The sequence below is a fragment of the Mustela lutreola genome, chromosome 4 (genome assembly GCF_030435805.1).
Source record: "Mustela lutreola isolate mMusLut2 chromosome 4, mMusLut2.pri, whole genome shotgun sequence".
Taxonomy (NCBI): Eukaryota; Metazoa; Chordata; class Mammalia; order Carnivora; family Mustelidae; genus Mustela; species Mustela lutreola.
The window spans coordinates 111,869,227-111,888,417 of NC_081293.1; the positions used below are offsets into that span (position 1 = coordinate 111,869,227).

At 44.2% G+C, this 19,191-nt stretch overlaps 1 protein-coding gene and 1 non-coding gene across 2 annotated transcripts in view; both read left to right on the plus strand.

Moving 5' to 3' along the window:
* Positions 1-19,191, plus strand: part of LAMB4 (laminin subunit beta 4) — a 92,224-nt gene that overhangs the window by 40,861 nt on the left and 32,172 nt on the right. The window contains exons 16-24 of the mRNA XM_059170794.1: positions 927-1,112; positions 2,522-2,637; positions 3,445-3,565; positions 10,698-10,875; positions 11,963-12,106; positions 13,569-13,800; positions 14,253-14,410; positions 15,889-16,113; positions 16,725-16,945. Coding sequence (XP_059026777.1) covers positions 927-1,112; positions 2,522-2,637; positions 3,445-3,565; positions 10,698-10,875; positions 11,963-12,106; positions 13,569-13,800; positions 14,253-14,410; positions 15,889-16,113; positions 16,725-16,945 — 1,581 coding nt within the window. The remainder of the gene's footprint in view (positions 1-926; positions 1,113-2,521; positions 2,638-3,444; positions 3,566-10,697; positions 10,876-11,962; positions 12,107-13,568; positions 13,801-14,252; positions 14,411-15,888; positions 16,114-16,724; positions 16,946-19,191) is intronic.
* LOC131831011 (U6 spliceosomal RNA) lies at positions 12,342-12,446 on the plus strand. The gene has a single exon (XR_009353530.1). It is a non-coding gene; the product is annotated as a U6 spliceosomal RNA (small nuclear RNA).

A 19,191-nucleotide genomic window follows, 5' to 3' on the forward strand; every position in this document is an offset into this window, starting at 1 on the left:
CTGTTCATTGAAAGCTCACCTGGCCGATATGGTTTCTTAATTACATTTCGGTCTCCAATGCCAGATTCTAAACTCTTCCACATCAAGGACTCTGTCCTATTCATATTCGTGTTCCTAACCCAGGGATTGGCGTTGAATTGTTACTGAATAAGCCTTTATCAGACAAAAAGGAGTTTGGGGTAGATCACAGAACAACTTGAACTCCAGACAAAGTAATCTGGGTGTGACTCCGTTGGCGGTTGGAAAGAGTGTGAAACACTTATTGGCAGGGGTGGTGATGAGGGCAGAAAGCCACAAGAGGCAGAGTTCCGGTAGAGGCTGCAAGCCTGGGGAGGCAGAGGCGAAGTCATTAAAGTATTATCTACAGGATCCAGATGGCCCCAGGCTGACAGCCAGGATAGAGACCATCAGGGATTCTAATCAATCAAGTGTGTTACAAGTTTTATACTTCTATGCCTCCAAGCAGATAGAGGAGCATGTCTTATATTTGCATGGAAGATTTATCCAAAAAACAAAAGCCATGTGGGTTTTCTCAGCATCATGAATAATTAGGAAAAGCCCATGAAGTAAGCATGGGAATATTTTCTTTCCTTCCATATTTTGGCGAGAGTCCCATAGTCATATCTGAGAAAATCCAAGGTCATCAGTGTGGAATTTGTTCAGTTCATTAGCACGTGGGGTACTTAAGCTTAAAGTGATTTCCAGTGACATTGCTTTCAAATCAATCATTCCATATGGTAACATATGCTGCTGATTCAGCAAGTTATCCTCAGCTGCCTTCTGGACCTGGTTGGAATAATTTATCCTTGACTCAGATGTATCATATACACATCAGGAAATATGTGCTTTTTTTTTTTTTTTTCCCCCCTGAGCTCTTCCAGGACTCGACTGCAGGCAAAGCTGTGTGCATTCCTCTTCAATTTTAGGGCTCAGTGACTTTTGGCCAGGTGCCTGCCTTTCACATGGTTTTCCGAGAACCAGTTCCTGGAACCCCTGTTACGTGGACTGGACCTGGATTTGCCAGCGTTCTCCCTGGGGCCGGCTTGAGATTTGTCGTCAGCAACATTTCCTTGCCCATGGACTTCACCATCGCCCTTTGCTACGAGCCTCAGGTATCCGGCTGCTTCTTCAGGGGTAAGAGGCTGACTGAAGTACATTCTGGAGCTACAAGTTTCCATCCCGGTCTTGCTAGATAGGGTCAACAGAAAATGATTTGCAAAAAGTCGAACATCTGGAGAGCATTAGAAATCAAAGAGTTTCCTAAAAATATTAAAACAACACAGTAAGCCAGAGGCACACATGCTTTATTCCATGGAGAGAAGCTGAAGTTGACGCTACGTATCTCAGGTGCAAGATCTAGGGAAGCGGGGATGGCATGTTTGTGTAAGAACAATAAAAAACTAAAATAACACGAATTCTGCCCTCCTGGGACTTTTTCCTTAAAATTTTCTAAAGCTTCAGTAAGCTAACCTGTGTGCAGAGATTCAGGTTCATGCAGAAGAGACATTTATTTTGGACTTGGACTTGACCCTGAAACAAGAGAAGAGCTAACGGCAGGCTGCTCCTCTTGCCACCTCCCCCTGCCTGTTGAGAAAGATCTAAGACAGAACAGAAACCAAACCAGAAAAACACTCCATCTAGAGCAGTGGCCCCGAACTTTTTCTCTGCATAATCTTTTCTTTGATAGTCAGAAGCCCCACAGACCATTTCCCCTGAAAAATGCTTTATGAGACTGGAATGGTCTCAGAAACCCCAGGGTTCCTCGAGGGACCTCGTTCTGGAAACTCTCATGGTGTTGTATGACCAGAGCGGCTGATCCACTTTGAAACTCTTGATATGACACAAATCTCTATGGCTCCCTTCTAAATGATAGCCAAGGAGTTTCAGTGAACTTGGACCTACACAGTAGGATGAGTCATTAAAAATGTGGTATATATTTTTTAATTTTTCCATTAAGAAGACACATCTCTGGCATCTTTAAAAAGCATTTCCAAATTGCATGGCTTTCAGAGTATAGTGAATTAGCATATGCTATAAATACATATATGCATATTTAGACGACACCTATAGATAGATTTAGCCATATAATAAGCAAATATTACATAACAAAATCTGTGTAATGATACATTTATATAATAATATTTCTGCAGTAACATGAAAAAAGGGATACAAGCTTTTGTGAAGGATTCCAGATTTCCACTTTTGTTCTGTGATCCAGGGACAGGGTGTGGTAATTGAATCTTTGGGAGACAGATGTTAAAAACAAGGCCCATCAGGAGCACCAGGGCTTTTCCAGCCCAGGAACTAGAGCTACGACCAGAAACAATATTCCTGGGTCTACCTGGGTCACCATTCCGACCCCAGCAAGCGAGAGCAGAGAATGAGCCTCTCAGACTCTGCTCCCAAATTCCATTTTCCAAGAGGGCTGGGGGTTGTGGGTTCAAGTCCAAGGGCTACCCATGAGGTGTGTTTTGTGTGTGCATCTTCACAAGGGCGTGCTTTTTATGTCCTTCCTGTCTAGCCTGCAGCCGACTGGACTGTCCAGGTCCTGGTTAAGCCCCTTGGAGGGAGCAAGCACTGTCCACGCAAGAGTCCACGGCCACGGCCTTTGTCTTTCCCTTTACCGGCGGCTTCCAGGTATGCTCGGGACCTGTCCTCAAACATGGAAGGTTTCTTAGAATTTTGTTCCTTTATCAGTAATTTGTATCGAAGACCTAAGCAGAAGAAGTAAAGGAGACGGTGACATTTATTGCTTGCTGTGGACTACACTAAGCTTCACATTTAAGATCATATTTTATCTTGCTAACAACTCACTAAGGAGACTTTCTCTTCATTGGGTGAGGAGGCAATTGAGAATGAGACTTCTTGGAGACCAGCCCCAGTCTTGGAGCTAACATACTGCAGAACCAGGATTCTAGCCCTGAGCTCCTCATTCTCAGTCTAGAACTTTCCTTTCCCGTTCACCAAACGGCCTGCAGAGGTGAGAAATTAATATGCTACAAGAGTAAGAATCAAATATTCAGCTGGTATTCCCAACAGCTGAGAGTCTATAAGGTTAAAAAAAAAAAAAGAAAGAAAAAAGCTACTAATTTTGCATCAAAGATTTGTGGCAAAATAAAACAAGAGACCCTGTTGAGATTAGCATGGTAGGTAGAATAAAGGACATTTGTTCTGTCTGTCCTTTTCCCAGAGTAGTCGCGACAACCCATGGCTGGTAGTCCCTAAGATTTGCTATTTGGCACAATCCTATGCAAGAGCCACACAGAGAATCTGAGAGTGAATTTGCTCTCCCCCCAACCCACCGGAGCTGGTCTAGACCCGGCCTCTGCCCCCACCGTCAAACCCACTTCAGCGCAGGTTGGAACACCACCAAATACCCTGGCGGCTTAGGTTATATAATTGTACTTTTGTCACTGAATTGTTGCTTTATTTCTCTTCCTACAGAATCGTGCTGCTGCCCACAACCATCTGTTTAGAACCAGATGTACAATATTCCATAGATGTCCATTTTTCCCGGCCTTTGGAAGGAGGGCCCCACGCTCAGTCCCACATCCTGGTTGACTCAGTAAGTATCACGGAGCGAGGGAAGGCACCGCCTTCCAAGCTGAGCCCTGTTATCATTCGACTTTTAGACTCCCTGGTGACCTGTTTCTTTAGAAGTATAAATGGGTTTGTGCCGTTAGAAAAATCACTGATTCTCTGTAAACGTCACCTAATACCAACGGCACACCTTACCGAACAGCGCTCATCGACAACGGTTCGACGGTTTTACTTACTCTGTTTTCTAGTCTTCACAACTGCGTGAGCAAGGTGCTGTCATTGTCCCCATTTTACAGATGACAGAACAGAAGCACAGGGTCACAGGGCCAGTGAGTGAGGAGGCTGCCATCAGAGCCAGACTCTCTGGTGCCAGAGCCCCCGCTCTGGGCCACGACAGCGTCCTGGCATGGCAGAAAGTTTGGGGAGAAATTCTACCACTTGAATTGTCAGTACCTTGTAAGTTCTGCTCTGGACCTCCTGCTTGTGTAGTGTTGTGACCAGAGCACTCGTGCAAGTCCATAGACAGATACTTTTTTAGTTCCCATTATATCCTAAGCATTTTCTTATAGTCCTTATGTCGTCTTCTTTATTTTCTTTTAAAGATTTTATTATTTATTTGACAGAGAGAGAGACAGCGAGAGAGAGAGCACAAGCAGGGGCAGTGGGAAAGGGAGGAGCAGGCTTCCCGCGAGCGGGGGATGCAGGGCTCCATCCCAGGACCCCGGGATCATGACCTGAGCTGAGGCAGACACTTAATGACTGAGCCACGCAGGCGCCCATATGTTGTCTTCTTATCCTTTTTAGGAGCAGTGCATAGTATTTCCTCAAATGACTTCTTTCAACCTCCTTCTCCATAGAGTTGGGCCACCGATATTCCTTTTAAACCTTTCACTCTGTACACAACTTCAGGCCCAGGCTTTGGCCTGGGCAGAGTTTGGGCACTGAGGAAATTTAAGCCTTCATTTACCAGTATCTATACCCTATGCCTCAAGGTTTATGGCTCTCGAAATAGCCTGTCAAATTAATTTCTGGAAAGTATTCTCCAATTAATTCTCACGATCGTTAGAAATATGTGAAAGGATCGCGTTCATTCCACCTTCAGCAGAATCGTATAGAATGGTGTGGGCTTCTTTAAAAGTAATTTTGTGAGTAAAAATCAGAATCATTTCTTACAACTGCATTTTAAAATATTTGTGAGAGGGCCGCCTGACAGACTCCGTCCGTGAAGCGTCTGCCCTCAGCTCAGGTCATGATCCCAGGGTCCTGGGGTCTGGTTGGCATTGGGTTCCCTGCTTGGCACGGAGTCTTCTTCTCCCTCTCCCTCTGCCTCTCACCCCTGCTTGTGTTCCCTCTCTCTCTTTCTCTTTATCAAAATAAATAATAAATAAATAAAATATTTTTAAAAATATTTGTGAGGGTCTTCTGATATCATGATTTAATTGCCACATTACTGCCCTACAAAGTTTTATTTGAATGCAGCTATGGCCAGTTGTTTAAAGATTTATTTATATGGGGGGGTCAGAGGGAGAAGGGGAGGGAGGGGGAATGAATCCAAGCAGACTCTGTGCTCAGCACGGAGCCTGACTAGGGGCTCCATCTCACATCTCGGAGATCATGACCTGAGCCGGATCCAAGAGTCAGACGCTTAACCCACTGAGTCCCCCAGGCACCCCTGGTAAGTTGTTTATATATTACCTACAGCAGATTTCAAGCTACAAAGACAGAGCTGAGTACTTGCCACAGACGCCTTATGACCCACAAAGCCACAAAGCCAAAAATATTTACTGTCTAGCATTTTATAGGAAGCTTGACAATCCCCTGTTTAAGTAGTTGTATGTACGTATTTCATGAATTGTGTCTTCAAAGTTTAATTTTTAACCATTGAACATTTTAAATTTATAACCTGGAACTTCGCTGTTTCATCATCTACGATGGAACTCGGTATGAAGCAGGTGTATCTTGTATTCTAGAAATCAGGTATTGTAACATCTAAAATAAAAAAAAACAAGAAACCCCTGCCATTTATAAGATTATTTTACCAGAGATAGAATTGCAAGATTTAGAAAGCAGGGAGGGAAGGAAGGAGGAAGAACGGGGGAGGGAGGAAGGGGGAGAGAAGAAACAAGACACCAAGTTAGATTTGAATATTGTATAAATATGCCCAAAATATTGCCATCAAATACTGTCTGAGACCTACTAAAAAATTATTCATTGCTTCTGTGAAATTCAGTTTCACCTGGGTGATTTGTATTTTAACTGGCAACCTTAGCCAAGGATGGTCTAAATCCTGCTCCTGGAAGGCCTTGGTTCTACCAGGTAAAGGGAGAAAGGAAGTAAAAAGTAGAAACAAACTCTTGAATGAGAGTTTAAACTACTGTGATTTCCCTACCCATGGAAGTTCTGTTCTCTGCCCAGGAAGTTTGAAGAGACCTGCATTCACAGACCAACACATGAGTTACAAAGAAAGAAAATCAAATCCAACAGATTTAATTTAGGGGAAAAGGCTAAAAGTTGGGAACCCAAGCAGAGTAGAGAAAGGAAAAGGAAAGAGAAAAATGAAGGAATTCATACATCATGTAGAGATTTTATTATTATGATAGTCATGAAACTCAATAAGAGCCAAGATACTCCTCATCTTAAACCTATATCCTGAATATTTCTAATTTTGTAAATTTTGGTTTATGACTTGATGCTGCGTTTCATGCATCCTTGCGAATTATCCATTCACCACCCATTCGTGGAGCCTACGTGGGCTGATACTGTGCTGGTGCCTGGGGTGCAAGCTTTGGTCCCCTTCCTCAAATAATTCTCAGCCTGATGCAGAAGACAGATGTGTAAATAAAATCATTGCAGTGATATCTGACAGATACATAATACAAATGGGTAATTTGAAATTACCTGAAAAATACTTCCATTTGATCAGTTTTCAAGCTTACAAATAGCTACAAAAACCATGAAACCTGAATGAAATTTAGGAAAGCAGCCTGATCTTGGCAAAGTATCAGAACCTCAGAAGAGAGGCTAGATCCCTCATTCGGGTCAGATTCCCCAGAAGCCAAAACTGAGATAGGGACTTGGGTCCACCTGATTTGTTGAGGGTATGCTTGTGGGAGAAGAGGTCCAGGGGACCGGGGAAGGAACAGAGCGAGGATGTGATTTGCACTGAAGCGTAGCTGATCCCACAGGGAGCTTGGGAGCATAATTGTACCAAGGAGCCAGTTGCCCCGAGAGGCAAAGTGGCGGGCCCGTGTGCCCAAATCATCCACCGCCCCAACCCCCCAGTGAGTGCATTCACTTCTGGAAAAGTTGGCTGAGTCCCCGGAAAGAGGGACAGCTGTGAGCAAAGAACAGCCAATGCCGTAGCAGCTGGCAAACGGGAAGATCTGGGCAGGGCACCTACAGTGTCCCTTCGAACCCCTGACCCTGGATGCCCAGTGGGAGAAAGCCAATGCACATTTTCTGATTACAGACTAAAGCAGTTATTTCTACCCCACTGATTTTGCTGCTCTGGGAAGAGGCTTGGCTGCCTGAGCCTTGGCACTTTCCAAGTTCATTCTTCTCCTGCAGCCAGATTAACATTGATATCTAAGACTAGGACACATTTCCAAGAAGTCCCAGTGAAAGCTTTGGTCAACCCTGGAGGCTCCTTCTGCAGAGATGGCTTTTGTTCGGCAAACAGAGTGAGACAGCTACAAATTTCCTTCCCGATTGCATGATATGTGCTTCCATGAAAATGTATTTAGAGTCAAAAGTATATTGGCCATTCTAGAATATAAAACCACTGTTCTTTTAAACCATGGGATGGACTCCACTTGGTCAACAAAATCTTTAGAAGTTTCTAGAAGAAGTGAGTCATGACATTACAAAATCCTATAGCTTCACAGGGACTCTTATCATCTGAGCCATCTGCTTGGTGCCAGGACTGGCCCCCTCAAAACTGCCTCAGACCAGCAACTATAGATAACATACCCCTGGTTGGCTCCCCTCAACCCCAACCCTAGCCTGTCCAGCTTCCTTCTGCATCTCTCTTCACTTGGTGTGTGTTTGGAGAACCGTCATTTTAGTATCAACTTGAAGAGACCACACTAGACAGGTATATATGCTTCTTTATTGAGCAAATATGTATGAAGTAGCTACTGTGAATTAGACACTGCGGCAGGCGCAGGTGAAGACAAGCACCTTCCCCGACATGCGGGGACATAGGGAATGGCAACGTGGTCTGAGAGCTTCTGGAAGCCATGACGGGTCACTGGACAGAAAAGCTGGGGATGCCTCGAGCGGTGATCCCCAGCATCCTCTGACTCAACCACCTCTTTCAATTGCAGATATTTTGCAATATCCTTTACCAATTTGAAATGCAATTCACAAGCATCATAGCCTACCTGCTCACATACCTTCCAAAGCATGTCAGTGTCATGCACAAATACAAAGAGACATAAAAGGAAAGTAATTTATAGAGAAACATTATGTACTTCAATATGTTTGTGCACTGGCAGGAATACACCACAGACCCATGAGACAGGGACAGGCTCACAGGTGTAGAATGACTCAGTGTGACACAGACAGGAAAGCAGGTGTGTTGCAAACATGTTTTTAAAACATAGACTAAGACGTTCAGCTCGTAATTACAAGCAAAGACGTCTCCTTCATGGATGTTCGGTGGAGCATTCGAAAGCTGTAGGAGACTGGGCTGATTTTCCTTTGTGTCAAAACATCTGGGATTTCTGATCCCCACCCACTAAAAGCCAGTAACACACCTCAACCGATGGCCGTGACAACCAAAACTACCCCTTGGAATTTCCAAAATGCCCCTTAGGGGACGGCCCCTCCCATATTGAGAACCACTGAACCAGGAGGTTGGAGGGGCGGGGGTAAGAGAAAGAAGCCACTGAAGGTTTGAAGGAGGGGTTATCTGAACAAACTGCCTTTTAAGGAATCATCGTAACTACAGGGTAGAAAATTGATGGGGGAAGGGGAACAAGAGTGGAAGATGAGACATCTGTCGGGCTGCCATCATGGTAAACTGCATGGTCTCAGAGCAGTGACAGGGGGACGAAGAAAGATAAATGCACCCCAGACACATTTAAGAGTTTATGTGGACCAGGCTCGTGATTGATTTGTTGTAAGGGCGAGGAGATGAGGTGGGTAGGCAGTGTTGATGATGAAAAAGTCAGTATCAAAGATGACCTTCTTCAGTTTTCTACACTGAGTAGCTTGGGAGATGCTGGCACTGTTTCCTGCCAACAGGCACAGAAAGGAAAGCAGGTGGCAGGTGCATTGGTTTGCAGTGCTGTGGGGTGACCAGTAAGCTTGTCTGAGCAGATCTGGTGCCCGCAATTGAGCTGTGGGCAGGAGACCTAGATTGAGATATCAGCAATCTGTATCGACGGTAATGGAAGGCACGCCATTATCAAGGTCACCTAGAATGGGGGGGTGGGGTAAGGAGGGGGCCGATGGGAGAACACTGAGGGATGGGGGGAAGGAGAGGTGTGGCACTGGTCAGAAGAATAAATGTGGGAGGAGGCAGGGAGGATTCCAAGGAAACAATGTTTCAAGAGATTTGGGCATCCAGGAGTCAAAGGGCAGAGATGGAGGCAGGGGCAGAAGGAAAGTACGAGATCAAGGAGGTGATTTTAGAGATGGGAGAGATTTCAGCACATTTAAGTGCCAGTTGAAAGGAAGAGATTAAAGAAAGCATAATCCACAGAAAAGTTTCCTGAGGGCAAAGGGGATGGTGGCAGACATCTCCTCCACTGGGACACGTCTTCGTGGGTGCTGAAGGGACGGGGGCAGTGGTGGGGGGGCTAGTACCTGAGTGCCAGGAGTCTGGGAGGCAGGAAGTGGGAGGCTCCCTTTCCTTTGTGAAGGCAGAAGAGGAAGAGGCAGTGAGCGGCCCCTCCGGGAGCGCAGAGAGAATGAAGACACTGTGAAATGGGCATCTAAGGCTGAGAGTCCACCACTGGTGTGTCAGACAGCAAAGGGAGAGGGACCAGGGGTGTGGATGGGTGCTGGAGTGGGGGTGGTTGAAAGGGGGTTGAAGCAAAGGACTATAGGAACGAGGTTCAGTATGGACAAAACAAGAAGGTCAGGGGAATCTATCTGGGTCACCTGGTTCACTCTTCTAACTAGAACTGCTGAATTAAATCTTAATTTCAGTTGTGACCAACTTGGTCTTACATTAGCATGTTCTCCACTGTATCAGCCATGCCACTGAAAAACATTTAAAGTGGCCATAGGTTATAACATGGGTAAAATCTTCTCAAGAAATATAACTGTATGGTTTTTCTTCACATAGGTATCAAACTATAGATGATCCCTCTTTGAGAATAAGCCTGGAACAATGCATTTGTCTTTCTAATAGGTGTATGCGCTAAGCCAACAATTCACAAAATGCATCTGAGTTGTATTGAATTTGTGGGATGTTAGTGTTACTTGAGTACAGAACAAAGTAGTTAAATAAGCATGGAAGCACTGAGGTGTTTTGTTTTGTTTTTTTAGTTTTATTTATTTATTTGACAGTGAGAGAGAGAGATCACAAGTAGGCAGAGTAGCAGGCAGAGGGAGAGGGGGAAGCAGGCTCCCCGCTGAGCAGAGAGGATGATGCAGGACTCGATCCCAGGACCCTGAGATCATGACCCAAGCCGAAGGCAAAGGCTTAACCCACTGAGCCATGGAAGCATGGAGTTTAAAAGTATCTTTCTTGTAGGACTTCTCAGAGCTTTAGTATGTTAATCTATACTGTGACTCTCCAAGAGGCAGATAGTTTGATGTAGGACACTATTGTTCATATGTAATTGAAAAGGACAAAACATTTAAAAGGAGAGTTTTGTGGAATTAGAGTTCCACAATAATACAATGGAATGCGCTAAGCCATAATTTCTGAATTTATCACAAATAGCCTAGTTTAAAGTCTTTGAAATCTAAGACAAATTTATGAACAAGCTAAAAAATATAATAAGGAAGGTAAAAAGAAAAAAGTCTTATTTTCTTTGTCTCAAGTCAATAAATGTAAATATTTAAAGATTTCTTAAACACAATAAAAATCTTAAAATCTTCAGTTGTAAGCATTTTCTCATAGGTCTAATTGTTTATACAAGTAGAATCTTAAACGGGAGACGGTTATGAACCTCAGACTTCTTTTTGTATTATTTCAAAAGCTTGTTCTGATTCCCCAAATCAATTCACTGGAGAATTTCTGCAGCAAGCAAGACTTAGATGAATATCAGCTACACAGCTGTGTTGAAATTGCCTCGAAGACGGGACCCCAGGTGCTCCCTGATGTGTGTGAAAGGCTGATAGTCAGCATGTCCGCCAGGCTGCACAACGGGGCAGTAGGTGAGTGGTGGCCCAATGGGCTCTACTGACACACAGCTTTTTAGAATGTGAATGAATCGATTTAATTTATTTTAGCATCACCTCCAAACAATCAGTGTCAATGCCAATTTCCCAATGATTAGATATATAACAAAGTCTGCTGTGTGTTGGAATCCCAATGCACAGTACATTAAGTGTATAAAAAAGGAGCTTTGGAGTAGCATTGGGCTGCTAGGATATGGAACATTGGTCCTAAAATAGTTATTTGGGGTCCTGGACTTTTAGGGCTGGAGAGAACTGTAAACAACGTCCTTCATCATCAAACTTTCATTCAATGATCAAGACTCTTGGAATCCAAACACATTAGGTAACTTGTCCATTTCATTAAGCCACAGAGCGGTACTTCTCACCCTTAGCACATCTGAAATTTGGGGCTGCATAAAGCTTTGTTGTGGGGAAGGGTCTTCATGGGGGGTTTTCTGTGCTTAATAGGAACTTTAGCATCATCCCTACTGTCTGACCACCCAAGACCCATAGCACCATCCCTCCAGTTATGACATTCAAAAATTTCTTCAAACTTTGTCATATGTTCCCGGGGAATGGCTTTTACAAAATCTCCCCCCAGTGAGAGCCCGGAGTTCCTGAGTTCTGGGCAAATGCTTATCCCATTACACTGCAGGGTTCCCACAACCCCGTGAAAGATACAGAATAAGGGAAATGAAACAGATAGTCCAGCACCAACATAGATCATCAGGAACTGAAGGAATAATATCAATAATAATAATTATCTTGGAACAGCTCATTTTTAAAACAATTTCTTTTAAGCCTTTCACTAACCTGTTAAGTAACATTTATTAAGATATGTATATTGTCATATTTATTGAGCACTTACTTCCTGCTCCATGGTTCTAAGTATTTCACGGGCGTTATTGTCTTTAATCCTCATAATCCCCTGGGGTAGGTGCTATAATTTCCCCATTTCACAGATGAAGGAGTCAAGAATGAGAGAAGTACCAAACACAAGTGAAGTGAACTAAAGCTCCCAACAGGACCAGGTGTTTCTCGCCGCTTCCTTCACCTCTAACTGTCCTCTTTTGTCTCCCCACAGCCTGTAAGTGTCACCCCCAGGGCTCAGTGGGGCCCCGCTGCAGCCGACTCGGGGGCCAGTGCCCATGCAAGCCTCATGTGGCCGGGCGCTGCTGTGACAGGTGCTCACCAGGAAGCTATGGCTTGGGACATCATGGCTGTCACCGTACGTAGCAAAGAACAGATGAGGGAGGGCATGCGTGGTCACAACCTTGGAGTTTTGAAGGCAGGAAAATCAGTATGGCACTCCCGAAAACGAGGGGACTGGGAAATTGATGCCATGATTCAGGCTGTCTGTCTGCGTAGATAAAATGTACAGGAGAATTTTCTCATCGTATTTCATCCACCCCTTCTGAGGGCACCCACTGGATTCAGAGCTCCTTTAGTAATCGTGTGTGATGGTGCTCGCTTTGATGGCACATATCCTAACACTGGAAATGATACAGAGATCAGCACAGCTCCTGTGCAAGGAGGACACGCAAATCTGCGAAGGCAACACGGGTGATGGTAAAAACACAGTCCGCACTTCTGGGAGCGTGCAGTGTGTATCAAAGAGATGGCAGTCCAGGGAGGTTGTGCGAACACCGGGAAAGGTGTTGGCTGTGCCAGCCCAGCTTTACAATCTGGCACAGAAGCCGCACGGCTGGCCAGGTCGAAAGAACAATGAGATTGAGGAGTCAAGGATGGAGTCAGCTCTGCCACCTGGATATCACCCTGTCTGATGCTTGGGTCGCAAAAAAATGCGGAACTGATTTTAGAAGCTCCCCATTAATAAGGGCTCAGATAGGTCTTTATTCAGATGCAGTGGTAATCCAGTCTCATGGCTCCCATGTTCAGGGGATATAGTTCTCTGTTCACACTGTAAACCGTCAGTGAGAATACTGTTCTCCGCAGAAGCCTAGCTTGGTAGGTATCTCCAGATAGGTTAGTTCTTCCAGGTAAAGGAACAGCATATCTTTTTAGTCATGATTCAGAGAGATGGCATACCTTCCTGGTCATTGCCCAGCAGACAGTGCTTAGGTCCATGATCACTGCTGTTTCCCTTTCTTTAAAAAACAAAAACAAAAACAGGAAAAAAAAAAAAAAAAGAAAACAAAGAAAAGAAAAAAAAAACAAAGAAAAGAAAAAAAAAAGATGAAGCGCTTACGATCCCCAAAGGGGTAAACACAGAGGAGCAAGCCTGTCTTCCGCCTCCTGTCTTCATGTAGGGAAGACTGGCTCCAGGGAGTCAACAATTCGCTTGAAAAGGATTGAGCCTCTATGACCTCACCTAGGAAAAGGAAAGATCCAACCACCTTGAGAAGGGTTTTTATATTCTTTAGAATCTTGAAGTTTGAGTTGATGAGTGGAAGTTTGAGTCCTTAAGAACACGCTCTTTGTTGAGGTCCGGTGTAGAAACAGTGCTTAGAAGCCCCAGTGGCTCACAGCGTACGGTTCCCTGGATGACTCAGGGAATCATTTGACAAACACTGACCCGGTACTGGGAGGGTGCATGCCCGGCTCTCGGACTCACCTTATGTGCCTGATCGGGATGTGACAGTGAGTTCAAGTTTACAAAATCAGGATCGTCGCTCATTCCCCCAGCACACCACCTGCCCCCACTCAACATGTCCTCTTTCTTTGTCTAGCATGTCACTGTCATCCGCAAGGCTCAAAGAGCCCTATATGTGACCAAATAACGGGACAGTGCTCCTGCCAGGGGGAGGTGGCCGGCCGCCGTTGTGACCGGTGCCTGGAAGGCTACTTTGGGTTCCCCAGCTGCCGCCCTTGCCTTTGTAATGGATTCGCGGAACTTTGTGATCCCGAAACAGGCTCGTGCTTCAATTGTGGAGGGTTTACGACTGGAAGAAACTGTGAAAGGTAGGAAATTCACACGTACTTTAATTTTGTTTCTTTTGTTCCGATGTCACAACACCCTCTGAAGGACCACTGGGTAGAGACTCAACGGTATTTAAGTGTAGACGATTGCTATAGGGAGTGGGGGAAGGTAGAGCGTCATTCCTGATGTCCTTCAAGATCTTGTGATGAGCCAGACCATGTCTGATTAAATTAACAAACAGGCATTTATTGGTCTGGCACCTTGTTTTTTATGTCTCTAAAGTATAACATGTACATTCACTGCTACTATATTGAGTTTAATGACTGTACATCTTGGGACTTTCAATGTAAAGCAAAAAAATCCCTTCACGGAAGCAAGAAGCATCTTCTAAAATACAGTTTTGGGAGTTGCACTGTCCTCGAGCATAACAAATCCACACTGGCTAATGTGAGCTTTCTCCAGGAACGTTTGGTAAAAAGCAATTGTCTTCCAGATGCATCGATGGTTACTATGGGAATCCTCCTTCGGGACAGTCCTGCCGTCCTTGCCGATGTCCAGACGTTCCCTCAAGTAGCCAGTATTTTGCCCATTCCTGTTATCAGCATCCTTGGAGCTCAGATGTGATCTGCAATTGTCTTCAGGGTTATGCAGGTATGTAGTCTAGTTCATGTTGCCTTTTTGCTTCTATCCCATAATGCTACCTAAAAACAGATCCCATGTTCATAATTTATCTGCTTTGAACAACTGAGTGGTCCTGAATATGTTAATGGTAAGAAGACGCAATCTGGTATCTTGCTGCTTTACTGAACAAAGGATTTGAAGGATTCAGAAACAAACAATGAAAAGCTCATTCCTCCAAGCTTTAATTTTTTTTTTTAAATAACATTCTGGAACATTAACTGACCAAATGAGTTTAAATCAAATAGATTTATTTAAAATAAAACCATCACATGTTAAGTAAGATACATGGGTGATTAAGTAATATATATGTCTCATATAACATATAATGTAAGCAATTAAAACATAAAAAATTTTAATCAAATACTTTATGTAATCCCAACCAGTCAATTTGACTGATATTTCACGAATATGATTTATTTTTTTCAGATCTTGAAGCACTGATTTGGGCCTCATATAGACACCATATAAGTCAATTCAGTATTTGTGTCTGTCCCTCTACCAAAACTTTTATTTTGAGGAGTTTAAGCATGAGTGTAAACATATAAGGCAAACAGGGAAAAAACATGAAACCTACTTGATTTAATCATAGTTTGGGAATATGGTGCTGCTATTTTCTCCAACGATAGTTACCATCATGGTAATAAATGATGTGGCTAGTTTTTTTTTGTTTTGGTTTGGTTTTTGGTTTTTGGTTTCTTTTTGCTACCTATGTCTCTACTTCATTTTGACCTCTTCCCGTGTAGTTTCTTGTCTATGTCCACTCTGGCTTGGTTGGTCAGTGTTTCAGAACGGAGACCAGGATTGGCTGATGAGAGCATTCCTAAATAGAATGAACCAAAATGGGGGGGTGGGTAGACCCACAATTTGGGCACCTAACTGACTACAGTTCCCTGGTGGTTGGAAAGGTAGCAGGTAAAGGAGGAAAGGGATATTTTCTCCACCCAGTGCTTGATAAAAACACCCTCCAGTGTGCACACATCACGAAAACCACAGTCACCATCTACACTGCTAGACCCCATCTCAGGTGCTGCTGCTTCATCTCCAGAAGTAGGTGGGGGTGGGGATACCCCAGAGAGAACACAAGGTGAGATTGGCTTTGGGTCCTGAGACACTTGAGTAACCCCTGTTATAGAAAGATCCAGGGATCCTGTGCCTAATACTCTAGTTTCTTATATAAGGACTAGAATGTGTTCCTCACCAAGGACTTTTTAGTTCTGAATAATCATTGTATTCTCTGACTGGATAATAAATTAAAATGAATGTTTTAATTCAGAACATTTTTCCTTCTACGTCCCCAACCTGTGACATCTCATTATCCCTTGAAGAGCCTAATTATTCTCTGTGCCCGTCTCCACCCTGCTCCCCTACACCCATCCCCCCCCCCACACACACACACAGAGACACACACGCTTCTCATGTCATTCCCATTTCCTCTCCCTTCTTTTCAGGTAAGCAGTGTGGAGAGTGCTCTGCGGGTTTCTACGGAAATCCCAGAATTTCGGGAGCACCTTGCCAACCGTGTGCCTGCAACAACAACACCGACGTGACGGACCCTGAGTCCTGCAGCCGGCTGACGGGGGAGTGCCTGAAGTGTTTGCACAACACGCAGGGGCCCCACTGCCAGTTCTGCAAACCAGGTCACTTTGGATCGGCCATCAATCAGACCTGCCGGAGTAAGTGTGCCCGGCTTCCCAGGGAGGGTGGATTGGGGGCTGGGAACATGGCAGCAGAGCAAGGTCCTCCATGCATGTGCCGGGATCACCTGGGGACAGGGCTGGGATATTAACAGACCGATTCCTAGACTATACCTTCGACCCACTGAGCAGAATTTCCCAGAATCGGTACTGGGACCAAGTTCATCCAGTGTCTTTAATGTAGCAGTTTGGGAACCACTGAGGCAGAAGAGGGCCAGGGGTTGAGTCTATAATATAAAAAAAAGGGGGGGTGGCAGAAGTTTTTAGAAGATATTAACTATTGCAGTTGACTGAAGTCAACGTAGTGAACTGTTTTCAGATCGTGAATGGCAGGCAGAAAAGCAAGGTTTTCAGTCATCCTAATTGCGAGCTCTCAGAATACAGTCGGCAGAACCACATGAAATCGCTATGTGGGACGATCAGAAGTGCTGAATGGGTTTAACCTACTTAGATTCTTTGGTAGGCCTGAAACATAGTGAGGTGCCTCCTCCGTGAGCCCTTCTGAGAAACGATACATACAGTGTCTGTATGTTTGTTGAATGCCGGTGTTGTCCCTGAGTTTACCTGCAGCAATGGCTCTGTTCCCTCAGGGTGCTCCTGCCATCCTTCTGGGGTGAATCCTGCCAAGTGTCCCCCTGGTCGGGGAGCTTGCCTCTGTGACCCTGACACTGGCACGTGCCCTTGTCTGCCCAACGTCATGGGCCGGGCCTGTGACCGCTGTGCCGATGGACACTGGAATCTCGTCCCCGGCAGAGGATGCCAGCCATGCGACTGTGACCCCCGGACCTCTCATGGCGGCCACTGTGACCAGGCAAGATGCTTTGAACTTTCCAGGGCGCTAGAGTGGGAAGGGAGGGGGAGACATAGTTTCCAAATTTGCAAATAATGTCTTCTTTATATACTCTTGTTAATTAGTGTTTTTGGACAGGATTGGCCTCATAGAGGGATAGAGTCTGCATTTACAAGGAATGAAAAACACTAAAAAAGAGAATGAGGGTCTTAAGGTCAAGTTTGGCTTCTTTTGCTTTTCTCCAAGCCTCTCTGTGACTGGGGAAGTCAGAATTCATGCACAGCAAAACACAAACAGCTTATCTTTCCCTACCCTCTATGTATGATCATAGGGAAGCTACAAGAAATTGGTTATTAATCAGAATTGATGATCAGAATGAAAATCAATGCATGCCTGCAAAACCGCAGTTCCATTTTCAGAAATTAAACTGTCATTCCCTACAGCTCACCAATCACTTTACATATGGGGAAAATAAGATGTCCTCTTTTCTTACCAGACCAACCTCAGTTGTTTCAAAGGAATGCAGGGTAGTGTACTAGGAGCAAACCTGTGTTCTGTAACGTACCATTATTGCTGCTTAGCTGCACATGCGATTTTTAGTCCATAAAATAACGGGCATAGAATTTTTGAAACAAATATAACATCTATATGGAAAAAAAGTATTCATGGCATGATCAGGGTCTTTGGCTTAATAAATACAGTCTTTGAAACACTTGCCACATTAATAGAGATGGGAGGGAAGGGTAAAACAATGAGAAGAAATTTTAGAGTCTGTCCACACTGCAGGGACCAGGGTTTAATTGGAATCAAAATGCTAATTTAAGAAGCTGGACCTTTCCCAACTACTAAAAATAATGAGAAGCGTGGCTCATCTCCAATTTCAGTTCCACTGTTCAGCTGATGCAAAGGTCAAATCTTAGGCAAGTCAACTTTTGAAGGTAGTTCTCATATATAGAACTGTTTTGCTTTCTGTTTCTTCTTCTTTCTAGCCCTTCTGCTCCAACACACACACACACACACACACACACACACACATACACACACACACACACCCCTACCTCTCCATGCCCTTTTTTTTCCTAATAAATGTTTTATTTTAGGATAGATTTCCAGAAGAGTTGTGAAGATAGGACAGAGAAGATGGACCCCGCACCCACCTTCCTCTGCTTTTAACACCTTACATTAGTATGGTGATTTGTCACAATTAATGAACCAATATTGACACAGTATCATTAACTAATGTCCATAATTTACTCATATTTCCTTAGTTGGTCACCTATTGTCATTTTTCTCTTCCCAAACCCCATCCGGGACACCCCATTACCTTTAGTCATCTTATCCCTTCAGGTTCTTCTTCATTGTAGCATTTCTCAGGCTTTCCTTATTTTTGACGACCTTAGCAATTTTGAGGAAGGTTTTGGAAAATGTCCCTCTATTCAAATTTATCTGATGTTTTCTCCTGTTTGGACTTGGATTATGGGATTGAGGAAGAAGCCCACAGAGAAAAAGTGCTGTTCTCATAACATCCTCTTAAGGCTGCACACCATCTACATGACTTAGCACTGTTGACATGAATCCCAGTCACCGGGCTAAGGTAGTGTTTGTCATGGTTCTGTTCTGTAAAGTTACTTTCTTTCCTCCTTTCCATACTGTGCTCCTTGGAAGAAAGTCACCATGCATAATCTACACGTGAGGAGCGGGGAGTCTCACACTCCTTCCTTGAGGGCAGAGTAGCTCCATAAATTATTTGGAATTCTTCTGCACTGAGATTTATCTGTTGTCCCCCAGATCTTCATCTATTAATCATTTTTTAATATCTACATGGAGTCATGGGTATTTATACTATACTTCAAGTTACAATCCAATGTAACTTTATTTTGCTGTTCATGTTATTCCAGCTCTGATCTTTGGGAGTAATTTCAATGGGTTTCTATGTCCCTTTGACATACCTCATTATTATTAGGTTTTGGATTTTTTAAAGCACTTTCTGCATGACAAGGTACTCTGAGCTCATCTGGTGTATTTCTTGCCACTATCCTAGGAAAAGCCATTTCTTTCCTTCTCTTCCTCCTCTTCCTCCTCCTCCTTTTTTAAGAGAGAGAAGTGGGAGGAAGGGCAGAAGGAGAGGAAGAGAGAAAATCTTAAGCAGGCTCCATGCCCAGCACAGGGCCCTGATGCAGGCCTTGATCCCATGACCCTGTGATCATGACTTTAGCCGAAATCCAGAGTCTGACACTTAAATGACTGAGCCACCCAGGTGCCCTGAA